Consider the following 27,688-nt stretch of genomic DNA (forward strand, 5'->3'; position numbering starts at 1 on the left):
GAATTGCCATACGCGTTATAAGATACATTAAGAAATCGTTTCAAACTGAATACAAAGAGGTGAGTGATTTTGTTTTTGCAAATTAATTTCTTAATATTTATTAATATGTATATTTCAATTAAAAAAATTTTAAACACAGATTTTGTTATATTTGGGCAACGTATATTAATTGAATTGATCACCATTTCCTCTATTCAAAAACAACATTAATGTTTCTTGAGTTTACCAAATTGTGTACCTATACCACTTCTTAGCTACTTCTACATATATATTTCTAAAATATTAATTATTGATTCTGTATTGATGTCATAATATTTTGTCAAAATAAAATCGATATTTATTCTATTAATGTCATAATATAACAAATATCGATTTTACTTTTTATACAATTTGACTAAAAATACGTGATTTTGTTGATTAAGGACAATGTATATGAGTAACATAGTATTATAAATTTTAAATTAATAACCAAAACATTTTGAATATTAAAATGTTATATTTGACATTATAATACCATTCAGTTTGCTAGGGCTAATATCAATCGAATCTAGAGATAATCGCTGAAAGATAAATCCGATTTTAAATTTGTTGTATTACACTAATTAGATTACAATCTGAATACGTAGCAAATAGGACTGTAAACGGATAATTGAAGTTGATCATCTTTATAATATGTTATAAGAGCTCTAATATACGTTGTAGTTGTCATGAATCGTCGTTAAATGATTCTCAATTTGTAATTTATATGCGAGTTTTTAGTTGGTTGCTTTAACAAAAAGTTTTTTCAATTTCTACATTTCGACTAAATGTATTTTTCATATTGGCAGCACTTCACATAAGTTTTTTTGTGTTTTGTAAATAGAATTTTATACAATAAATAAATCGTACACAATAAATTAAAAATATTTTTAACACATTTATAATTATTAGGTATTATTAACTGCTTTTAAATTTTTGGTAATTTTTTTTTTCTTCTCCAATATTTTTAAGTAAAATTTTTTTTTCTTATTGTTCCTTTATTTCCTTTTCTTTTAAAAACTGTGTTTGTACTGAAGTAGTACTTAATTAAGTCGTGTCGCGTTGCATTGTAGATTTCAGTTCATAATTTTGTTCTTTTAAGCACATTTTGTTCCTTTCCAACTCTCTTTTTCAAAGAAATCGCAAAGAGAATATCCATGAACACATATCCGATTATTCATACTCATTCATACATATATGCACTTGTACGTATGTAATTATTAATAAACAATTATGCATTGACCATGAAGCGATTTTGATTGCAAACTACAAATCGCATGCGATTTTTGTTATCAGCATAATATTATAAAGTAATACATAATATAGAAGTTTTCTGCAAGTAGTAAGAATGGTGTATAAAATTTTATAAAAGTTGCATGCAACCAAATAAATTTTCTTAGTTAACAACAAGATTATTGTCGCTAGTCTTAATTCTTTTGTCGCTCTTTAATTAAATTGCTACAATTTAGTTGCCTTTGCATAATTTAATTAATGGTGATCATCATAAAAACAACTTAGGAATAATCGAAAATGGCAAAGAAGAAGAAACGAAATATGCGTGGAATGCGGTCAAATTAGGCCAAATTCGTTATAAATTTTGAATGTTATGCAAAAAATTACGAAGTAAGGAGAGAAAAAAAAGTAAAAAGAATTTTTTCTCACGTATAATATGTAAGTTGCTAAAGGTTAAAAATTTTTGCGAAAAATAACAGAAACCAAAAAAATTAAACCAACACTTTTTAAAATCTGTACGTATATTTATATGTACGAACGTATGTTTGAGAGGTTGTTTGAAAATTAAAGCCTCAGTATTTTGTGCTTCGATAAAGTTTTTGAGTTGACTTTAGGCAAACACTTATAAGCAGTTGTAACCTAAATTTGACTTTTAACCAATAAATCTAGTTTATTTGAAGTCCCATCTTGGTGTTTATCGTTGACTTTCAATCTAATTCAAAAATCAAATTACGATACGGCAATATGATAAGTTCTCGTAAATTTTTAATATTTTTATCATTCTTCTCAACAGTTTTAATTACTTAACTAAGTACTTATAATGTGTGAAATCTTATAAGACGTATTCCCTGTATTTTATCTAAGCGCTGTTGTGTCAGTTCAGATATGCGTAGCAAATCTATTAAAGAAATTTCGTATACGGTTCGTAAATATAAACGTCAGACTAAAAACTTGGAATGAAGCCAGTAGACTGATTATTACGGTTTCTTAAATTTTTTAAATAACAGGTGATATTTTCAATAATTAATACAAAAATAGAAATCGGCAACTTACTACCAAAAGTTAAATCATTATTTACGTATGATAATTGCCAAATAACGTTATTCAAAAACGTAAGTAATTAAAAATTAATTGCTATTATTAAATCTAATTATTTATTGAACAAAAAAAACGACGTGTTTTTATTTTTCAATTTATTTTGAAATTCATTAAAAAATTAAAAGATTAAAGGAAATATTTAAAATATCTATTTTTTTTCACTTTCTAAATAAAAGAGTTAATAATAATAAAAGAATTTAAGAAAATATTTCCATATAAAAATTATTGCAACGTTATATTCGTGGTTTAACAAAAAATTAAATAAAAATCAAATCAGCAAAAAACTCAAAGTCCGCCCCGCCTAAAAAATTACCTTACTGTTATTTCCACTAGTTCACTAGCAGTCGCCTTATTCAATATTCAATCAGGTAAACAGGTAATTAGAGATTTGCTGCATACGAAAATAATGTTTTTCAACAAAAAGACTAAATTAAAACACAAAATAAAACAAGAAAAACCTGCAATACTAATTTAAAACTGCGAGATTTTTTTTCTTTCTTGTTGATACAACACCAAAAAATAAAGCAAAGAGAAAAGAAGACTAACTAACTGAAAAAAAACTACAAGAAAGAAAGAGAAAAAACTTAATTTATTATCCTTGTAATGGTTTATATAGTTAGTGGTCATAAACACATACCGAATTTCCAGTGTGGTATTGATCGCACAGCAATCACACTGCAACATTGTTATATTATAAATTTGACATTTAATTGAAGACAATTATTTATAAAAACAAATGTAAAATGTTTTAGACACTTTTCTCTTGTACACAAACAAAACATGCTCAGATATAAATATATTGTCATTATAAACACTGTTATGATATCTGTTATACCATTAAACTAAAATATCATTCACGTTATATGGCAACATAGTTTCTAAATGAATGCAAAATGCATTTAAAAATTGCCTAGAAAAGAAACGATGCTTATCTGATCAAAAAACGATTTATATCGAAAATGTTGATTAAAAATGAAATTTAAAAATCTTATGTTAAATCTTGTTTTAAAATTTTAAAGTTTAGATATAATTTAGAAACCTGTACAATTGTTGAATTGCATTGCAATGTAAAAATTCATTTCATATTTTATTTTAGTACAATACTTAAATGAGCAACGGAAAAAAATGTCTTATATTCAATTAAAATAAATAAAATTTTGTGAGAAAGTTCGTGGGTAGAAGATTTGCCCTTGTTAAAATACAAACATTATCCTCCATGCCTCTATTAGAGTGTCAATACCATATAGAACATTGCCATTCTAATAACCTGAAAATTCATGAATTTTAACACACATAAGTAAGTGTATTGCAAAACTGTATTTTAAGGAATAAGTTGAAAAGTTTAGCGAAATGCTTCAATGCAGATCTAATGCCGATTTGAGTTATTCAGCAATTAAAATTGCTTTACAAGTGAAGCTGATATTAAGTTCGCATTTTTGATAACGCTTAGTATGGTAAAAGAGCTACACGAAATAACAAAATATTCATAAATTTACAAATAACGGCTCATTCAATCAAATTAAACCAAATTGGGCTCACAAAAATATTTCGATCACTGCAAACTTATCTTGGTAATCTTATTATTCTTAATTTGTTCCCTTAATTTGTTCCCAGCGATTTGCACATTAATAATTTTAAAGTGTATAATAAAACATCTTTTGTTTCCAAACTGAAGAATTACAACTTTCAAAAGTAATTCAAGTTACGAGGTGTTTAGGTTAGAAAAATCTCAAAGTCCAACAATTCTAAAAGTACCTACTTGAAATATTTGTAAAAATCGAGTTTAATGATTACTTAAGTGAAATAGATTTCCAATCTGGCTTATGAATTTGTCCTTGATTATTCGAAAATTGAATTATATAAAAAAAACAAATAGTTATCGAATTAACGAGTTGAAATTCGAAATTCCTTTTTTCGAATTTGAATTCGTTTTACGTTTTTTATTTTGGAATTTGAACAAATTTTTAATTCAACGAAAATAGATCCAAAATTGTCAAAAATTAATTTGTATTTTAAAGTTTTTAGAAATTTTAATTAATTTTCAATACAACTTGCCAAAAAATTATTTTAAAAAAAGATTTTTAATAAGACGTTCGCTATAGCAAATGATGATTTTTCATAAAAATAACTCTTAAAGTGCTATTCTATATTTACTTCGGTATTAATGTAAATGATGTTCATAAGAGTGGAAATTTAAATTAATTTTCTTAAAAGCTAATTGTAATAATAGTTAAAAAACATATTTTAAGTCTTTTAAAATTTGAATATGAGCGTACTTTCAATTTGGGTACCGATGTGTATAAGTGTGTAGTAAGCAATATTTTCTGCATTTGTATATTTAAATTTAATAGAAAATTGAATGTCATGTTTTACTTAAATATAAAATTGTTTACGGTGTTCTTTTTTTATGAATCACTCTTTAATTGTGTAGATATAAGAGATATGTGCAATTACTTGTATATTTAGTAAATATACTCATACTAGTAAATATGTGTCTATACTCATATACATTGGCTTGAAATTTTTATTTCACCTGTATCCGACGATTCATTGTTGTTTTATTCGTGGAGTGTAATTTTATCTGCCTTATAACAACTGGATCAAATTTTATTTCTCCTATTTTTTCGCCGTTTAATTTTCTATTTTCTTATGTAAGTGTATAGTATATAGGTGTTTAAAGCGGGATTTTCTTTTACATTCATTTGTTTTTCTGTTATACTTGCATTTCTTATTCTCTTTACATTTACTCTGCTTACATACATGTGCATATACATATATATATATACATGTTATATTTCTGCAACATTGATCTACTGATCCATATTTTAATCTGGTTTTATTGCTGTTATTTGTTTTTGCTCTTGTTGCTCTTAATTTTATTTATTTATATATTTGTGAGGATATTTCGAAAAGCATATAAACTTTTCTATAAAAAAAAGAAATAAAAATCTAAAATTTGAATAGAGGGGAAAAATTTATTTGCGATTATAAGTATTGTTTTGCATAAAGAAGAGAAAAAGAGTATAACATTATATACATACATATATATACACGTACATACATATATTCAAGTTCAATTCAAGGGTAACTATATCAAGAACATGGGTAAATGATTAAAAACCAGCGATTCATACTTTAGGGAGGTAAAAGACAAACTATCATTTGCCTAATTTTGAATTTTGAATTGAACTTAACTTAAGAATCACATTAAGAAAGGATTTGTTGTATTTTATTTCACATGTTTAAGACCCTAATAAGTGATTTCGATTTATCAATTCAATTCAGATTTCTAGTTGGGTTCATAGTAGGTAGGGCATGCTTGATTTTTCTATATGTATGTGAAAGAGTGATATTTTTTTGACCGGGATTAAGTTTAGTATTTGGACTTAAAAATATCAAAATTAAAATTTAGGCAGCCTTTACTTTCCTGTTAATATCACTAGCAGATTTTGATTAGATTCTTGTTATACAATTAAAATTGGATCACATGATTAATTGTCTAAAAGCAGGTACCGGTTTTAAATGGCTACTTATCTATTGGTTTGAGAGATTATATTTAAAATGTCAGAATAACTAATGCCATACTTATATATAAATTATGAAATTTTAACAGCTATATATGTATTCACATATCATTTGACTAGAATTTAGAATTTATTAGTAATTGTCTGATGTAAATCAAAATCACAAATTTTTATTTGACAGCGTTTACAAATCGAGGAAAATTGGACAACCAATCGAATTAGTGTTTACATCTCAAATTTGATTCAGTTGATCACACTTATTCGTACAAACTCATCAAAAATTTTAGTAGTCGCCGTTCTCAATTGTTTCAGATGTCATAAAATTGGATGGAAAATAGGACAAGATTCTATTTTTTTCATGAGATTTAGTTTGATTAGATGTTTACAAATCTAATATACTTCAAATTTTGATCGTTTCAAACTAAATCGTACAATTTTGCTTGACTTGTAAACGATGCCTTACGTGTGTTATAAATCTAAATATATTTGTACATATATATTTTAGTTGTAGTAAGTGCACACATAATTTTAATTTTTATATTCTCTGCATTCTACAGAGATTGTGATCGCATTTACTCCATAAAATCTATCATCAAAATCAGTAATTTTGATAACTTAATCGTAAATAAATTATGAAATAACTGTTTTAATTTATTTTTCTTCAATATGATTACATATTTATAATTTACAGCTTCTAAAATAACAGAAACGGAAGTAAAAAAAATATATTTTTTATTACATTTTGCCTCATACACTATGATGATAGCTTAATCGTATCAAATATACTGGCGAGCACACCACAAATTTACGATTCACTGAAGTTTAACTCATAATATAAAATAAATTTTACTCATAAATTAATTGTATTAAATCAAACTTATTATAAAATAATGCATTTTACCTTGGTAATTATTGAAAAAATTATAAAATGCTACCGTTTTCGACCACATTAGATGAAGGGTTGTCGTTTTCTCTTTTTTAAATTGACCTAATAGAAGTTCGATATTTTTATAACCACTGTGCCTTTATATCAAAGTTTCCCGCTGAGTTTTAAGATATCAAAGTTTCGTAATGAATTCTTCGCCAGTCTAAAACGCATTCAGAATTTTTTTCTGAAAATGTGCTATAAAAAGAGTCTATTAAAAACTTTAATTCTCATATTATTAATTATATACAGTCAAAAACGTAATTATATTGTGCAGTGCATTTACGCGAACGTGTATGCCAAACACAATATTGTTAAGCTTTAAATATGATTGATATGATGAAGTTTTTGATTTTGTTTTTTAACAAAAATTATTATTTATAGTTGTTTTTGTGCAAGTAACCACTTTATTTTTTTACGTTATCTGAAAGACAACTTGCTTCCAGCAAGCATACCAATTGAAAAGTGAAATTTTTTTGGTGGTTTTGAGAAATTAAGAGATAAATATAAAAAAAAATGTAATTTTTCATATAAATAATAAAGATAAAGAAAGAGAAAGAGATATAATTTTTTTACCGTAAAATGTCGGACTAAATTTTTTTGTTACGGATAGTTATGTCGACCGTTGCATTTTGTACTATCTTAGATCAGAAACTGAGAGAAGAAATGAAAAAATAAGAAAAAACAAAACTTGAAATTCGAAAAAAAGAAAATGAGGTGAGCTCATGATCTTTTGACAATTGCAATACACTGCAATTCACTCTGCAATTTATTAAAAAAAAAAAGAAAAGAAAAACTTTTGACATTTTATTATTTATTGGTTTTAATGTTTTTTATAAGAAAAATTAAAAAATTTTATTTTTTTTTATAAAAATTATTTTTAAAGAAATAATTCTGTAACAAATCATTGACCTTTCAACTTTGAAATGAATCCGGTATGAAATTTTTGTTTTTTTTTAGAAATTGGATATATTTTTATTGTTAAAAACGAGATAATGATCAAATTAGACAAAATAAGTGCATATATAAAAAAAAATTAAAAAATTATTTAGAAAATAATTTGAATTGAAATTGACGGTCAAAATATCAAATTTAATTTGATAATTTAATTAAATTGAAAATTATATTGTTAAAGAATTGCTGGTATGAATCTTAATAATTTTCGGGAACTTTAAGTTGTTAGATACTACATGAACCGTTCTATACGAAAATTTAAATGACTCGATTTTAAAAATAAACACAAAATGTAAATGAGGAAATTTTCATATTTAAGGTGTCGATGCCAATTCCAAATTAAAAATTTTTGTTTATTTATATTAGGTTCTAAGCCAAGTTAAACCGAAATTTATTTCATAAGTTGTCTTCATTTGAGGTAGCGCTAAAGTCTTAACTGGGATTAAATTGAACTTGAAAATACTGTAAATCTTAATTTCTGACGGTCTTATTGATGTTTTCTTTTTGTTTTTTTTATATTTGCTTGAAATCGTTTCAAACTAAAAAAAATTATATTCTAACTAAATTAGTTTTAATTGGTAATTCATCTATTGTATTTTGCACATTTTTCTTAAATTTTAGTTAGAAAATGTAGGCCACTACAAAACCGCCTTCTATCCCCTCCAAAGCCCGTTTGCCTTAAGTTTTTTATTATTTATTTTATTTATTATAATTTTATTAATTTCAGACGATTTTAGAAACTATAAGATTATGTACATGTAAGAAATTAAAAATAATCAAACCAAATACATTTTACATTAAAATATTTGCTGCTCATTTAAAATTTATGTCATTTATCATATGTATATATATATATGCGTATATGTATACATACATATGTATATATATAAATATATATATTTTAATTCTATTTTAGCTTCTGAAGGAAGATTATGAAATAATTTTATTGCCCCACATGTTAAGCTATTACTTAACTATTATTAATGTACTTCTATATTTTTTCTATTTCTAGAAAATAATTATGAATATTTTCTCTCTTGTTTGGCATCATTTTTTATTTAAAATGATTGTTTGCCGTGTTATATATGTATGTATTTGCATTTCTCAAAATTTATTAGCTGATATCAAATATATTAGCTCTAAAATATAAATTCTTCAGTACTAATTAGTCTTACAAAGTTTAAATAATGTTTTTAGTGAACTGCGTGTGTAGGAATACCTTCCCATCTCTTTATAGTCATACTAATAGTTTTCTTTAACTTTTTGATTTGCTTATCCGATCTTCAATTTTCAGCAATTATAATTCCCAAATATTTTACTTTATCTACTCTTTCAATTGGACTACCTCTTACCTTTAACGTTATATCATCAAATTTTCTTTTCTGTATTTCTTAAAATCATAATTATTCTTTTTTTTTGTATTGACAAATAGCTTATGGTAGTCCAACCAGCAACACGAAGTTTTGAAGTTCCAACTCTGTCAATGTTTTTTTCTAATTCTGTCAATTGGAATATTTAAATATTGATCACCTTAGTGTACAATGTTTTGTACAGTGTTTAGTTTGAACACATTACTGATTTCATAAGAATTATAATTAAAATAATAAATCGAAAAACCTTTGCGATAGTATGAATGAAACACCTCAGAACATTATTTTGTACACTAATTTAAAATAATAAGATCTTTGATACCCTAATAAAAAAAACTGCACGGAATTTTCTCAATTTTCTATTATTAAATATTTATAAAGGTTTTTGAAATTGAATTTGAAAATGGGTTTAAAAATTTTTCTAAATTTGATCAATAAAATTATCAATTTGAATTTTTTTTTATTAATTCAAATCGCCATATATAGAGGTTTAACAATGTTTTGGTAACCTCCGGCGAAAAAATATATTTTTTTAAGTATAGAATTAAAATCAATTTATTTAGAGCACGCGAGCTGTTTAATTTAATTTCCCACGAATTTTCCCAATTTTTCTTTCTGGTATATTCATTATCTTTATATATAAGTATACTTAATTCTTTAAAAATTTACCGTACATATGTACATACCACATAAAACTTCATATATACAATTACATATATACATTCAAATATATTTGTGCCATGGTATTATTATCATCGTTCGATGTTAGAATTGTACAGTTGATCTGCTTGAGATTCCTTTGGCATCTTATAAGTGAATGCAACATTTTTTTTCCTTATTTTTAAATTTTTTTTCTTGTTTTTTTTTTAGATAAATGTTACTTAGTACATATTAGTACATAATAAAGATTTAAAATAAAAAAAAAATAAATAAGATAACTAGGAAAATAAATGAATAGAAAATGAGGTAATAGGAACATATGAGTCTATAAAAATTCTTTAGCGACTGCAGTGCAACAGCAGTCAGCGCAGTTGCATTTAAACAATAATAAAATAATAAGAAAATAATGAGAAGAAAAGAAGTAAAAAGATATAAAAATACCTAACTGATCACGACACTATTAACAAAAAAACAAAGCAAAAACAAAAAAATAAAACATGAAAATAAATTTGCGCAGAAAACAATGTCAAATGAGAATTTTCCCTCCAATTTGAAAAGAAAAAAAATTATGGTTGCTTTTTTCTAATGTTGCAAAACTCGAAGAAAAGAAGAATTTATTCCTTATAAATTTTCATTTTACAATGTTTTCTACTTCATGAATTAAAGGTGCGACATTAATAGTCAGAAAATTAATTTTATTTCTAGAAACGAAAAAAAAAAACACAAAAAATGTCAAAAAAAGTATAAGAAAAACAACGGTATAAATGAAATTAAGAATGCTGACGATAAACAATGGTAATGGTGCAATGAGGAACCTTAAAGAACGCGCGCTGTTTGTAAAAAAAACCCTAAAATAAAACAGAAATCTCTTCAAAATAAACATGAGTTTATTTTAAATTCACTATTTGATTGAATTATTGTTGACTATTTAAAGTTGAATTATTCTTCTTTTCACCATTTATAGAGAGAAAATGTCATATACTAGAAGTTTTTCGCTTCAATCTTTTGATATTATTTGTGCTACACTAATCCTCTATGATTCAGAGTTAAATAACCAGCGATTAAGATGGCGCTATATAAAGAAAATTATAAATTAAAATGACAAATAAGCGTGAAAAAATTTTTTTCAAATTATCCCGCGATGATATAAAGGCGAGTGCCGTGCCACTAATTGACCGTGTCAAATTACCGAAGTGATATAAATCTCAAAAACAATTTTCTTGGCTGGTATTTCCTTTGGAAATTTTCATCTTTTGCCTTTTTCAGTTTTCTATTTATGTTTTTTGCTTTTCATGTGATTTTTATTTTGCTCTATGAACTGTAAGGCTCATTTTCCAGAAAGAAAAATTAAATTTTTAATTTTTTCTATTTTATTTTTACCTAATACAAGTTACTTTTTTTTAAGGACAAATACTAGCATTTCATAGTTGTGATAATTTACTGCATTAATTGTTGTTGACAGTGGCACCGTAATGTTTCATTTTTATAATGAGAACTTTTAAATAATGGCAAATAATGGTGTAGTTGAAAAGGTTTGAAAACAAATAGGTGAAAAAAAGGTACATAAAAATAACCTTAGTCTTTCATCGCAGTTGTTTTAATGTATTTCAATTTTTTGATCGTTATGGAATTTTTTTCTCTCTCTTTCTAGAATTTCTTTTTTTGGTTTTTGTTAAATTATAACTTTTTTGAAGTTTTTTACTTCTTCTTCTCCTTTTTTTAATTAATTGCTTAAACAGTAATAATTTTTTCGTATATTCTATGACAATTTAATGATGCAGAACGCCATCAAACTTTTAAACATAGAAACTTTTATAAAAAGAGTAACTGAAATATTTTATTGCTATACAGCGGGTTACATTCAAATGAAAACATGATTAACGAACCACAAAAAACAGAAAAAATTTGTAAATTTTTTTTTTTTTTTAAGTGTTTTTCTCCTATTCGGTCTATATGTGAAAGTATCATTTAATAATTTAAAATAACATGTTAAAACAACATAATTATAGAAATTTTAAGAAATTATCTTAATAAAACGTGCATTTTATAGGTATGATCAATAAGGGAGGGTGCAATCTCATTTTTTGATTTCATTAGGCAATACTTTAGCTTATTTGTATTCGCTTGGTTTTACTGTTCTACGGTTTAGAATTTCACCTCAAAGAAATATTATATAGTATTTATAAATATTGAATAATTTATGCATATTAATTAATTTTTGTTACTGTCTAGCCAACAATTTCTCAAATAGAAATAGACTCACGTCATTACAAGTGTCACTTATGTCATAAAGAGATTAATTTGGCGTTTCCTATTAAAATGTAATATACCAGCGAAACTCTCCCGCAGAGTCGTGCCGTTAGTTTTCAAAGAAAACTTCCTTCAAGAAAGAAAATTATTTAATAGTGTTTTACACCTGGTTCCTCCGTTTTTTTTTCAATTCTGAAAACTTAACGTTTTTTTTGCAGATGAAATTATTTTTCCAGATATTTTATTACTTCAAATAAATTTCATATTTAATAGAAAAATTTCACAAAATTAATTTTATATTGTATATGGCATACACAAGCAGCTATTTATTTTTAAATGATGTAAACTGAAAAAATAAAACAATTATGAAAATATTCTCATCTTTCAATTTAGATGTCATCACGCAATAAAATATATAATAACTACGTTATGCCCTTTGGCACACTCTTATTATTAAGTAAATATTGAAATAAAATCATGATAGTTATATATAAAGTGTGAATTTCATGCTTCAACTGCTGAGTACTTATAAACAGGCGTTCATACGTGCATACAAATATTTGTACATATTTAGACATGAAATATATTACCAATGATGATTTTTATGGATTTTCAATATTTTTCTGGTATTTTTCTTTTTCTTTCTAATGTTGTATATCATCTTTTATTTATATACATGTATAGTTGGCACATTTTAAATAACAATGGCGTTGATTTACGATTAAATCTCACTTGTTCTAAAATTTAATACAAAAAAAGAAAAACACACAACGCGATTGCATGCAAAGTCAAACCGATTTCAATATTTGAAACGAAGAGAAAAAAAAAACAAAAGAAAAGAAAATGAAATAAATAAAGCAGATGAGGAGAAACAACAGAACAAGATGAATTGAAATAACTGTTTAATATGTACATTAAGTATGGAATCAGATCATCATTATACAACCACCTAATTATGGTACGGCACTCTTTTGTAATGGCTCATGCATTTTGATTTAATTTCAAAAATTTTAAAATTTTAATCATTTTTATGTCAAACAGTGGTGAAATTTACTTACATAGACTTGAAATTTAATTTTCATGTTGTTTACTTTTATACTACTTATTTGTTACACTGTTAATTTATTTTAATTGGAAGATAAGTTTTAGAATTTTTAAATTTTTAAAATTACTTATGTCCAAAAATACATTAGAATGCAAATGGGTCATTACGAAAAAATTTTGCTATATTATAACATTCATCAAATGATACCATGACAGAGAGACAGAGAATTTGTATATTTTAGGCGAAAAGCAGAAGTCTCTTAATGAAGACAGTAATTTGACAGATGAAGAAAATAATTTGCAATTTGAGTCTACGTTATTCGGTAGTATTTGTGTATTTGATATTTTGAACATTTTAGTTGTAATTTACAATTACGTTTAAGTAACAGGTCGCGTCTTGTTGTAACTATTTATGTATAATCACATTGTGCTACAATATTAGCCAACAATGCCATTTTATTTAACCAAATATACATAATTAAACGTACACACACATAAAATCAAAAATTATAAATGCTTAGAATATAAAAATTCTTTACACTTCAAGAATTTAGATTAAATTATGTTTACAAGCATTATGTTTGTTAAATAAAATGCTTTCCGCAATAAAACTGAAGAAAGCATGAAAGTTATTGTAAAAAATAAGATGAAAAATATACGCAAAAATTGATAACATAATTATATAGAGAGCTAATTAAAAATCCAGACGAATAATTTTACCCTAGAAACTTTTTTCCAGTAGTAGTATGAGTATGTGAATATAGAAAAATACTATGGTAAGCTATACTTTTATATATGTATATGTGCTAAAAAATACGTAACCATTTTACATAGCGCTATACACAAGAATTTTAATGTTTTTTATGAAATTTAATTTTATACAATATAAAATGCTTTATGCTGCAATAAAATGAATGCAATCAACAACATATTAATTATAAATTTTAAATTCATTTCATTGCATGATTGTTTAAACAACATGAGTAGAAATTCACGTTTTAACGTAGAATGATTACTTGGAATTGTTTAAAACTGTAAATGGAACAGTTTCTAAACATTTTGATCGCACACATTGTTTATGCATCATGTGAATGGGTTTAAGACTTTTAACCCTTTCGGATATTTTTTTTTTGATTGTCCGGGAAAACAAAATTATTATTTAACTGGGTAATATGTATTTCCCTCCGTTTGTAATAGCAAACTTAAATCAAAATTTTTTCAAAAAATTGAAGAGTAAAATTAAATGTGAAATTTTATTTGAAAGCATCAAAATCCAGATCCAACATATTAACATTTAAAAGAGAGTTTGTGTTATAAAATTATTCTAATGTAAGCTACAAATTTAAAGGAGGAAACATAAATTTAATAAAAAAATATATGTGTATATATATTTTAATAATGTACAACATCCTGTATAACCTACAAATTAAATTGAAAAAATATTTCATTATATTATTTGTTGCATATTTGCATATTTACTTTTCAAAAATAATTTGGAGTTCAAACCTCTAAGTACTAGAAAATTTCTGATAATTTAAGAAAAAAATTAACTATGAGTAATAAAAGAGCTAAAGGCTTATGCAGTTGAAATTTGGAAAAAAAAGTGAAAGAAGAAAGCCAACTTAAACAAAGTTAAGAAAAAAAAAATATTATGGTTTTTAGTTTTTATTTCTGCAGTCGAATCATACCCCACCTTAATATTCAACATGTATGTGTGCATTAACAATAATATTTGTGTGAAAAATAATGAAATTTCAGAATAAATTCTTCAAACTTTGTGATAATCAAAAAAAAATCTCAAGTGGAATGTTTTTAACTTATACTGAACAAATATTGTGAGATTTTTTTATTAACGACATTTTGAAATAGTAAAAAAAAATTGTTTCTTGAAAAGAAATTCGTAAATTGTTTGTGCAATGTACGGTAATTTAAAATGTACAAAATGTCGACATAAAATAATGGGCAAACAGCTGTAAAATGTTTTCAAAATTCATATAGTTTACATTTTTACAGGATAATTCTGCAAGAGCATACAGAAGGTTAGCGGTTTCGAAAATATAAGTTTTATTTATTTTCAATTTTAAAACTAAAAATAAATAGAACTTATATTGGGAACCGTTAGGTTAATAAAAGCAATCTAGTGCACTTTTATGATACTAAAATTTGACACACGACTTATCTGTCAAAAATTTAGAATATTTGCTCTTTTTGAGACAATTGAAACGAAAATAGTACTAATTAGTTGCTTTCAAACTAACGAAAAAGTAAAGCCAGTTCTAAAATTTTTCTATTTTTTATTTCATCATATTTACGTTATTTGAGAACTTTTTGATTGACAGTTAATATTATATTTGGAAAGTAACACTTGGGTGATCGATCAACTACAATAGAGTTGCCCAATATTAAATGTTTTCGATGTTAATTTTATTAAAATATTTTGTTTACCACCAAAGGCTTAAAAAATCAAAATATTTATATGAGAAAAAAAAGAGAAAAAAAGACATTAAAATTTTTTGAGCATGTACACATTCATATACTAACATACCTGTAAAAGGCGATTGTCGCGTTTTAAAGATCACCGTGGGCAAAATATTTAGAAGGAGAGAAGTACCAATTCTTTGTGTTTGGTATTTTGTTTCTGATATTTTTTATTTTATATTTCCTGCAATGGAGAAAAGATTAAATAAATAGGTTGGACAAAATCAGTAAAATTTTTAATATATGAATTATTTTAAATACCATTCATATAAAAATTTCCAAGTATAAAATAAGCACTATTGAAAGTGTAATTTAATAATTTCAGTCAATTTGGATTTTATTATTATGGGAATTTTTGTTTTTTGTTTATATGAAGAAGAAATCTAAATTTAATAGCCGTTAATTTAGGATAATTTAAAAATGTAAAAGAAAAAATAATAAAAATGGTGATATTGTAAAAGCGTAATTTGAAGTTGTAAAACAAAACAAAATTTGAGAAGTTAATTTTGGTTTTGCAAAAAATTTTAATTATGATTTTTGAACGACTCGTTGTGACAGTTCTGTCATTGGAACGTGAAAATGAAAATATGTCAAAAATAGCTGTCATTAAAGACTCACTTGGGAGAAGTAAGCCTGCAATTTAAAGAAGTTTAAAATCCACCAATTGTGAAGAAAGATCGAAATGATAATAATATATGTTCGGAACTATTGTGAACAGTATGAATGTAGCTATAAAATTTCACCTCACATGCAGTAAAACCTGTCTTTCCTTGCCGGAAATAACAGCAAATCAAATTTCCTGCGAAAGACCTGTCAAACGCGAAAGCCTAAAAAAATTTGAAAAAAATTTAGAACAATTTGAGCACTTTCGAATATTTTTAATCTGCTAAACGCCGGAATTATTATTTATTTTTGCAGTTTTAAATATTATAGTTTTATTTGAAAACAAATATTTTGAAATTGAAAAAAAACTGTGATCATTCCTTTGAATTATTAGCTCACCGAGAAAAGTAGAAATACTATAAAGGTCGGAAAATTTAGAAAATTTTTCATTTTAGTTAGATTCCTTCTCTGACATGTTTTACTGTAGAAGCTTCTGTATCTCCTTTTAAATTTTATAAAAAATGAATTTAGTTAAATATAAATTGAATAAACATTAATTATGACTTTTTTATTTTGCACAAATTTTTTATCATAACTAATTATAATTTCAATTACACGGAATCAAATTTAATAAAATAATAAAATTCTTAAATAATTCTATTAATATTAGACTTTATTGAGGATAAGAGGTCATTTATAAGATCAAATTTTATAACAATTTTGTATTTTAGTTTTTTCACTGATTCAAGCCTATAGATTTTTAACACAAAATTTTATATTGTTAATTACATATCATTTGTATGAATATAGATATGTGAATAAGTGTCTTAATTTATAAAAAAGCAGAATGACTAACTATAGCAAGTAATTTTAATCAAATAATTACATAGAATTCATATACTGGTTATTCTCATATTTACATGAAAATTACAAATGAAATTATTGTTAATAGATATGTGTATAATAAATTGAAAATTTTAGAGATTAAAATTATCTTTCCGATTTTTATTTTATAGATCGGTCTTTAAATGATTTCGATTTAAACTTTATAAAAAATACCACAAACTGTTTATTTATTAGGTATGAGCGTGCATAGCGACGTATTTTATTTAAGACTACATGTAGACACGTCCTCCATTCTTAATAAATAAGAATGTGAATTTAAAACAAACTAGAACGTCGGTAGACTATTCAGTTGTGCTGCTTCCCATCGTATAACTTACTGATTCCTTTATTTCTTTGTACACCTCACTTTTGAAATGAAATTTTTCTCAAAGCTATTCTTCCTAACCGTACCATCCCTTGATAAGACCAACACTGAGATGCTTTTTTATAGCTTTACAGTTCTCTTCTTAAGCTAAGGAAAATTTTTCGTGCAATTTCTCGATCACCCCATGCAGCGAAGATGAATCTAATTCTACATTCACTGCCGCTGTTTAGCAAAATCCCATTTTACCTGAGATCCATTGTAAATACCGCTTAGTTCTTTCCGTTGATATTATCATCAAGGTATATACATTCAAGATTCGGTATATATTCTATATAAATTTCCACGGACAGAGTACTATTCCTATACCAACACGACATGTCCATTTTCTTTCTTTGCTTTACAGGTAGGTTTTTTGATTGCACACAATTTTAAATGACTCTCACGCAGAACTTAACTAATTGCGATTAAATTATTTTATTTTATTTGAAAAAAGTTTATTTTATCTAATCTAAATTTGACAATTATAGTAAAAATCTTCTTTCAACTCTTGCATAACCATTTAAAAACAATTTCTCCTAAATTCTATTTAGCTACGGTTTTATTTAATTCTATCTCTTTTCTCTTCTTTTTTTCATGCTCCTGTCATAGCCTAGAAGTTGAAAAATAACAAAACATATTTAAAGCAAAAACAACAAAATATTTTTTTTCTTCAAACCAATAACAAAAACAGAAAATTCCAGACGTCAATAAACCATCAAAATACCGTTATCATCATAATACGAAAAAAAAATTTCACTAAATGCAATTCAATAAAGAGCCTATGGCGTTCTTATGAAAAAACACAAGAACATAAACATAAAAGCACACCATTCCTATATTGTCATCTTGCATCATCAAAAAACATGATCCTCGTGTATTTATAAACATCTTTAAGTATTTTTTTTTAAATGGAAACGATGTCATAAAAATTATTTTAAGGTCTGATGGATTCATGTAAAGTTTTTATACTTCTATTAAGCTAGTAGTTGAATATTTATTTAATAAAATAAATCTTATCGTCTTTTCTCTCTAATATGAGTGAAAACATGTCACATTAACCATCTTCGGTCTCCAAAATCACTTAAAATGGGAATTGATGAACAATATTTTTATATTCATATACCTGTAAACATAATATTAGTTTGTGAATAACTTATAATATTGTGTATGTGGATATGTAGCATTTTATGTGCAATACATAATATGAATTCTATTTATTCCTCATGCATCAACTAAAATTTATGAATAAAGTAATAGTTGTGGGCAACCTTTTGTTATCGGAAAATTTTTTATTTAGATTTTGACATATGTAGATGAAAATGGCTTTCATACCGCTTTTTTACTTTCTTCATAATTATTGCGATTTCATAACGTCATACAACTTATCTGTCAAAAAGGAGAAATATTTTTTCACAATGTGTCAATAATAAAAATACTATTTTAAAGCAAAGAATTATTTTTATCTGTGCGGCAGACCGCAAGAAGTCGTAAAATTTATTCATGTATATTTTTGGATTTTGACATTAACTTCCAATTATTCGATTTAAATTATTATTTTGTACTATCTGAATTTAAATTTTTTTAATTCTTATAATAAGAGCAAAATCAAATTATATCAAAATATATGATGTCGGTATATATATGTGTTTGTGTAACTCTACACATACATCCATATGCAAATTATTTTGTTTGTAAAAATAGAGAAAATTGGAATTTAAACCGCTTTTAATGTAATTATTTTACATTTTAATTTAAATAGACATAATGGCTCTATGCAATGACGTTATTCATCACTGCGTATTGAACACATTATTATATACTGGATTTTATATAAAAATGGAGAAACATAAGCTTTCAACTAAGGAGAAGGCTTGTTTTTTTTTTAACTATGCTATTGAATGATGTTACAAGTTTGCAACGATAAAAAAATAAGTCATTCGATCTTAAATGCCAAAGATACAAGTTTTGTAGTATTTGGTTCTTTTTGTTTTCTTCTTTTTTTTTCTAAATTGCTGCAGAATGTTGATTTGTTAGATCAATACAGCGTGCCCTTACTAGTTTTGTTTTATAAAATACTAAATTCTTTGCTGTCATCAAATCAATTGTATATTTTATTGCCGTTTGTGGTGTTTTTAACGTGCTGTTTCGATACAAGCTCATTGTATTTATTATGTTCGTTTTTTTTTTTGTTTTAGAGTAAATAAGAGGAAAAAAATAATTTTATATAACTGTTATTAATTTTATTCTAAATATTTGTTTCCTAAAATGGGATTTGAACTGACATTTTTAGAAATTGAATTCTAAATTAGTATTAGGTTATGAGTTTTACGAAGATATTTTTAAAGAATTAAAATAGATACAATTCAAAATTGAAAAAAGACAAATATTTGTATAATTGGCTAAATTATAAAATTTTTTAAGAATTTTATTTACATACATAATGTACAAAATATGTTATATTTCTGTACCGATAGAAAATCGATTCGGCATTTTCAAAGAATAATTATAATAAGTATTCTAGAAATATAACTATCTAATGTATTGTCTTACCTTGTTAAAGTACAATTAATCTTCTGAAATATTCATACTAAGTACTGTACCACCTGTTTAACGAAGAGCAAGAACGCAAGAACAGGGTTGAGGAACCAAGCGTTTTTCGTGTATTTTATTCAATGAGATTTAAATGGTATATATTTTCGTCATTAAAGAACAATACGCATCAATAATCAACTCCATAACAAACTATCATCAAAATTTTCAAATCAAACAAAAAATATGAGCAATGTTTGAAAGTAAAAACCCTGACTGACGAAATATGCTACAAAAACAAATTCTGCTACGCACACTTTCTCTTAAATATTAAATATTTTTAAATTAAATAAAATCTATTTATAGAAAATCAGTTTACTATACTAGATAAATATTTTTTTTTCTTCTATATTGACACTCCTCCTTAGACTCGCGTTTTCGATTTAAATTCATAATATTCGCATTTAAAATGACACTTTGCATGTCTTTAACAATAAAATAATCAATACTTGGGAAGTGAAACTTCTTCATATTTCTTCATATTTTTGAAAGCAAATATTTACACTTTTTTTATAATATATTTGTATAAATCTTTAAAGTGTATTGTAATGAACTCATATGATTAAATTAAGGTGTAAAAATGTACTTTAATGTACATTAAGACTTTCGCTAAAAGATGTTATTTTTTCAAATACTCAAAGAAAATATTATTATATTTAATCGTTTTCCACTAATGATTTTTAAGTTATGCTTAAAATAAAAATCTGTAGGCAAAAGATCTGTTATTACGAAAACTCAAGTCTTCTTATAGGGTTTCTCACAATTTAATTTTCGTTTTACGTATAAAAAAGAATAATGGGGCTTCGTCAGAATATCGAGTCACCTAGCATCTATCATTTTTTAATTTTTTTTTGTATTTTATATTTCGATATTAATCTTTGGTGAATTTTGAAAATTTTACGATCACTATCACTTAGCTATTCCATACTCAAAATAATGCTATCATAATTCTTATAGTGAATTATGATTGAATTAATAAAATTTATTGTAGGAAAAAATGTAGAACAGCTATGTATGTATGTACGTATTTATATGATATTAAAAAATATGCAAATATTTTTCTATATCCATAAAAAAACAGCTAATGACAGATGTTCTTCTTAATCACAAAAAGATCAAGTCATGCGATTTAATCGGCAAATGAGGATTAAAGACCAAATCACAAATCATCACCAACAATAAAAAATTAAAATCCCATAATAACGAAAATCAGAAATTAATCATTAAGCGCATTCAAAAATCAAAACAGATACAAAAGAGACAAAATAATTTTTTTCTATTGAATGAAGTTTTTTTTTCACTTCAATTCTAATTCATCACTTTTTAATTTTTGATTTCTAATCTGTTTACTCATTATCAGTCTTCTTCGTTTAACTTAACACTCTGTTATAAATTATGAGAAAAATCTTTGTGCAATTTAGTGTGTTTACTAAAATTTTCTTTCAATATTTTTTATTTATTAAGAAAGCAATAGAAAGGTTTGATGTTTTTGTAAAATAAAAAAATGTTCTTAGAACATAAACGTCTTCCATATATTTAAACGATTTGACATAATATTAAGTATTTTTATAAGATTGGTTAGAGCGATTATTGTGAATAAATGCCATCCGATTATGGCAAATAATTGTATGATTTTACAAACATTGTAGATTACCATCACTTAATCATTCTATCACTCTTACAATAACAAATTTAACTATAAATCAATTTAATAGATCAAAAATAAGAAGGTGATTCTTAAGTAGGAAAGCTCACACAAATACGCTCACTTTTGATTTTTTACTAAACCCTTAATATTGTGAATTGAAAATACAAAATGCTTTCTTTTTCTCTATAGAATTTCCGTTTTGTTTCGATTTAACTACTGCCAAATATAATATGAAAAAATACACATAAATTAGTTATTGTTATTCAAAAAAAAAAATACAAAAAAAAATAAATTATGCGAAAATGATTAATCATTTAATAAATACGATTCAACAAAATGATAAATAAATCGGACTCAAGCTGTCATTATAACACAATTTACGGTAAAAAATTTTGTTCAAACAAATTTTTGAATTTAATATTTTCTCAGAATGAAAAGGAAAAACAAATTTCATTTATTTATGTTAAATTTATGTAAAATTAATTTTAGATCGTTTTTGTTTTTTTAGTTTTAGCTTTAAATCAATTATCAATAAACAAAGAAAAGAAAAAAATTAAAAAAAAAATAAATCAAAAATTTTTGATTGATTATTTATTGTTTGACTTACTATACGTGTCATTTTCAATCGGTTCATTTAATCATCACTTTCGATTTGGTGCAAAAAACAAAAGTTAATTTACCTTCTCGTAAATGTTCAATAAGCGAGTCAAAAAATATAATAATGTACTCACATAAACTGTGCGTATGGTCTACCGACAAGTTTTTGCTTTATTTTTGGGCCAAGTTAGCGCAGAGGTAGTAGTTAGTCAGTAGGACCAGTTTTATCCGTGCAGAGTTTAGGTGATTTTTTAGGATAGGAGTCACACACCCCCCCCCCCCCCCCCCCCCCCCCAAACTCTAGGAGGAAAAAGGCAGACGTTCTTCTTCGTCTTTCGGGACTTTTTCATCTAGTTGAAAAAAACAATTTTTAAACAGCATTATGACTACTTGTTATAAAAAAATTATGTTGACTAAGTCCGCTCAATAAAATTGAATATGCTGCGCACGGTTTAAAATTACTATTTTTAAGGTTTATTATATGATTTAAATTAAGCATTTATTTTGTTTTTCATTTCATTTATATAAAACTATTTAATAATTAATATTTGCATTTTCAGATATCATCAAAATAATCTGTCATCCAAAATGTGGTGCTCACAGAAAGGTCCTACAAGATTGTGGGACCTTAGATTAAGTTATATTCTTATTTTTCATCTTACAGTAAGTGAAAGTATTTTTCAATAACACTAATTTTTGATAAAACACACACCCATATGTTTGTATTCCATAACAAATTTAATACTTGTATAGTTACAGAATTTACATTATTTAAATTATTAGTAAATAAGGTTAGGTTAGGTGAGACGATTCTCATCAACTTAATTGAACGCGGTTTGATTTATTAGTAGAATAATAAAATAATATAGAAGTGAGTATGTTAAAAGTTAAAACAGTAGAAAGCAATGAACCGGTCTTACGACAACTAGGATTCGTACTCGTATACATTTACGAGCTACTCTATTTTGTTATTTGATAAGTTTTAGGATCTTCGGATCTATATTCGGATTTGGAATAATTTAGTGGATCTTCGCGATGAAAAGGTGTTTTTACTTTTGCTAGAGATATTTCATATAGGAGAAATTCCAACGACATATTTTTGTTTTCTCACTTTTTTTTTCTTAAAAAACAATTAGAACGAAAAATTTTATTATCAAATTAAATAGATTTCTTCATTTACAATTAGTAATTATTGTTAATTTTATGTTATTGTGAATAATAGATTTTATACTTTCTTTCATTGCTGTTAAATGAATTCCATGTCTTATACTAAAATAATCAATATAAATTTCGTAAACTGGAAACAATTGAATTTTTAATATTATTAAGATAGAAAATGAAAATTCATTGTGCACTGAAATCCAAAGATTTTAGATTAAAAGATTTTCGATTTTAATGAAATTTGTTAGTTTATTATGAAACTGTTGGCCGGAATTTGTATGAATTGAGATATTTAAATTTGTATAAGAAAAATTATGATTTGAAAAAAATAATTTTGTTTTAATGATAAAGTTGTGATTGAATGAAACCCAAACTAAAAATTCTTTAAATTATAAACTAATAATGGCCATTATATTAAATGTGAAAGTATAAAACTAGTTACGGTTTTTATTATAATTTTTTCTTTTCGTTATTGCATTAAAACTTGAATTTTATTAAACAAAAAAAAAAATATATGGAATATGGAATTTCAATAGTCAATTGTTTTTCACAATTATGTTATTAGTATAAAAGTAAAAGTTGCATTTAATACAAGCAACATTGCTGCAGTAAGAAGACGCATGTTTCTTACTTTTTGAAGTTTTGTATAGGTACATGAAGTTTTGACACACGAATTTCTAACCTATAACTGTGTTTAGTGTTTGACAGTTATGATAGTAGACAAAACACAATTCGTTCTTAAATTAAACTGATGGGACGAAAAATCAATCTTCCTAGTCACTTATCGACTATATTTAGATAACAACAACTTATAAATTCTATTAAAAACATAAATTGACATCTTGTATAAATTCACAATTTTTATTTGATTGATATTTCGTCAAAAGTACTTTCATACAGTGTATACATAAATGTATTTATTTATTGCATTTGACACATGCATCATAAAAAAATATCATAATTTACAATAAATTTACCGTCAACCATTTAATTTTCCTTTCATTGACGCATCAACTTTCGTTCTGAAAGAAATTGAAAAATCTATAAAAATTCACAATTCATCTGATTACATTTTTTTTTTGTTACAAAGTCTAAAACTAGGTTTTGATCGTAAATTTTGTTATTTTATTGAAATTTCACTTATCACAATAAAGAAATTACTAAAATAAAAGAATGTAAATGGAAAAAAATTTTTTTTTCTTTAATGTAAAACATAAAAAATTATTTTAAAATGTAAAATAATAGAGAGCGTTACAAAAAGTCCAGTTTTTTTTAGTTTGTACAACAAAAAAACAAAATAATTATCATGGTCGTGAAAATATTAAATCGTGTATTCGCACACTACACAGTAAATTTTATAAAATAAATATTTCAATTATACTTCAAACAATTAGAAAAATGAGAGTTTAAAACACTGTTTATAATTACATATATGTATTTATTAATATATGAAATAATGTATAGGTACAAACGTACACAACTTATTTGTGTATGGACACACGTGCCCCGTTATAAAGTTTTACACACATACAAATTAAGTGAATTTATATTGTTATTTATGTTCTATCTTCAACATAATTGCAAAAAAAAAAATAAGAAACTACAATTTGAAACTTTCACAGTTATTTACATTGACTTGACTGATATTTTTTTGTAGAATAGTTTTTGAAGACAGCGCAGCGCCGCTAATGAAAAAAGTAGTTGTTGATGAACAGAAGTCGTTGAGAAAATTTCAAACTTCAACGCAGTACATACTCTTGTCATACAATTGTTTTTAAATTGAGAAACTCTGGCAACTCTTTCTATTAACGGAGCAATTAATATTAGCGTTTAATAAAATTTCACCTTACATGGACTTTATCTTTTTAAATTTAGTAAAATTCTTCAGGGAATTTAAAAAAATTAATTTTAGAGTTTAATAAGCACTATTATTAGTATCTAATAAACCATTTTTTTTTTCTGTTTAGAATTCCTTTGAGACACCTTGAAATGACGTGTGTGTGTGTAATGTGTATTCAATTTGTATTCGTTTAATTAATTTTTTAAATATTTCTTTTTATAATTTCAGTTTAGTTTAGTTTTAGCTGGTAATGAATTATGGCCAATGGAGAGGCCCGATGGAATGCCAAACATAATCTCGCTAGAAGTAATGTGTGGTAAAGATCATATGGATGTACATTTAACTTTTTCCAATCCGTTCGAAGGAATAGTTAGTTCTAAGGGTAAAACATTTTTAATTTTTAATATTATTAATATAAAAAAATAATCACAAATTTATTAATTCAAGGTCAACATAGTGATCCACGTTGCATTTATGTACCACCGTCAACTGGTAAAACATTTTTTCAATTCAGAATATCCTATTCAAAATGTGGAACTAAACCAGATTTACATGGACAATTTTATGAGAATACTGTAAGAATCTTAATAAATTTATAACTTATTATGCCACTAATTTTAAACATGACATTTTTAGGTTGTTGTACAATACGATAAAGATTTACTTGAAGTATGGGATGAAGCGAAAAGACTTCGATGTGAATGGTTTAATGATTATGAAAAAACTGCTACAAAACCTCCTATGGTCATTTCAGATTTAGATGTTATTCAACTTGATTTTAGAGGTAAAGGGTAGAAGTTTTTAAAATAAAAATATTTACTTCTACTAAAATGTTTGCATTATAGGTGATAATGTTGATTGTTGGATGGAAATCCAACATGGAAAAGGTCCATGGGCACCGCCCGTGAGTGGAATTGTTCCCTTAGGCTCTACTTTAACTTTAGTAGTTGCTATCAATGATTATAGAGGTGATTTTAATTAAAAATCTAATATTTTGTTTGATATTAAATTAAATATTTGTAGGTGAATTTGATATGCGTGTTAAATCATGTGTTGCGTCAGATGGTGGTGGTCATATAATAAAACTTTCAGATGAATTTGGTTGTGTGTTACGACCAAAAATGATTTCAAGATTTTTAAAAGCAAGAGCTCCTGATGAACGAGCAACTGTAATAACATATGCTTTTTTCCATGCTTTTAAATTTCCTGATGCACTAAGTGTACATATTAAATGCAAGGTTGAAATTTGTCGGCATGGTTGTCTTGATCATTGTCAATTGACTGGCAATGTTCATGAGCGTAAAGATAATATTTTAAGTGGTGGCAACAACAACGAGATTTATCTTGATCCAGGAATAGCAAATCGCCATGAACACGATGAAGATTATCAAGACATTATTCATAATAAAAATCAATTGTCGTCGATAAATGGAGGTATTAAGGATATTTTAAATAATTTTAAAATGCATGACAAATATTCAAATGTTGGAATAAGCAACAATTTACAAATACCTAAAAATAAAAACCTTCCTCCAAGACCGGTTCATGAAACAGAGGAGACAGATTTAGATGCTCTTATGTACGGAAGTGAAGATGAAGAAGCTTTTGACGGCGATAATGAAACAGATAAAGAACATTATTTAGAACTGAAGAAGTATGAAAATGAAAAAGAAGGAAAAGATGGTAAATTCCCGCAAGGACCACGATTATTTGAAGCAAAAGCTCAAAATAGAATCGGAATGCCGATGGCAGGGCCAAGAGCTTTAAAACATGATAATGATAAAGCACCAATATACCGACCAAATACTAAAAAGGTACCTATGAGTGATGTTAATGATACTAATGGGAAATTTTCAGCTAATAATAAGGCTAAATTCACATCTGATGGAGATAACCGACGTCGAAGATCCATTCATATTTCTGATAGAAAAGCACGTAGTGCTGACGTTGGGGTTAGCGGCTTATATGATGTCATTTCTGAAGCAGATTTAGCTTTTAGCCCAGACACAAAACAGGAATCTGTTACAGTTTTTCAAGGAAAAATATCAGAAGAAATCGTTTACGGGGTTTGTATGCCTGTACCTGGTTTTAGTATACTTTTTATTGTTGTTATATCAGCAACAATTGTATCATCTTTGTTAGCTGGTTCACTTTTATATCGATATCAATTACAAAAAGAGGCTCTTGAGAAACAAACCCCATTAGCGCCAGCAACATTTGCATCATGGATGACTCTTAGATTATTTAAAATGAGACAACAACAAGAACAAAAGCATAATACTCGACATCATCTTCAACAACAATCGCAAACTAATCAACAAAGAAATATTCAACAATTATCAGCGGCACAACATCAAACAACAAGTACTGAAGTTGATGAAACCCAACAATAATTTCCAAAATTGCATAAAATTTAATTTTTCATTAGAAGAAAAAATAAAAAACTA

General features: G+C 25.6%; 1 protein-coding gene across 1 annotated transcript; it reads left to right on the forward strand.

The window, feature by feature from the left end:
* Positions 1 to 27,634, forward strand: LOC129605186 (uncharacterized). Its single transcript, XM_055514783.1, has 7 exons — positions 1 to 59; positions 22,801 to 22,903; positions 25,470 to 25,623; positions 25,689 to 25,816; positions 25,878 to 26,025; positions 26,087 to 26,209; positions 26,265 to 27,634. Exons 2-7 carry the CDS (start codon positions 22,829 to 22,831, stop codon positions 27,632 to 27,634), a joined length of 1,998 nt encoding a protein of 665 aa, XP_055370758.1. The 5' UTR covers positions 1 to 59; positions 22,801 to 22,828.
* The last annotated feature ends 54 nt before the right edge of the window (positions 27,635 to 27,688 follow it).

This window comes from Condylostylus longicornis, unplaced genomic scaffold (genome assembly GCF_029603195.1).
Source record: "Condylostylus longicornis isolate FDR11 unplaced genomic scaffold, ASM2960319v2 ptg000013l, whole genome shotgun sequence".
Lineage (NCBI taxonomy): Eukaryota > Metazoa > Arthropoda > Insecta > Diptera > Dolichopodidae > Condylostylus > Condylostylus longicornis.

What these genes read in the sequence shown, in the direction of transcription:
- LOC129605186 (XM_055514783.1), top strand. Translation starts at nt 22,829, where the DNA reads ATGTGGTGCTCACAGAAAGGTCCTACAAGATTGTGGGACCTTAGATTA. An exon ending in TTCTTATTTTTCATCTTACA is followed by an intron (nt 22,904 to 25,469) that starts GTAAGTGAAAGT and finishes TTATAATTTCAG; the next exon opens with TTTAGTTTAGTTTTAGCTGG. An exon ending in TGCTATCAATGATTATAGAG is followed by an intron (nt 26,210 to 26,264) that starts GTGATTTTAATT and finishes AAATATTTGTAG; the next exon opens with GTGAATTTGATATGCGTGTT.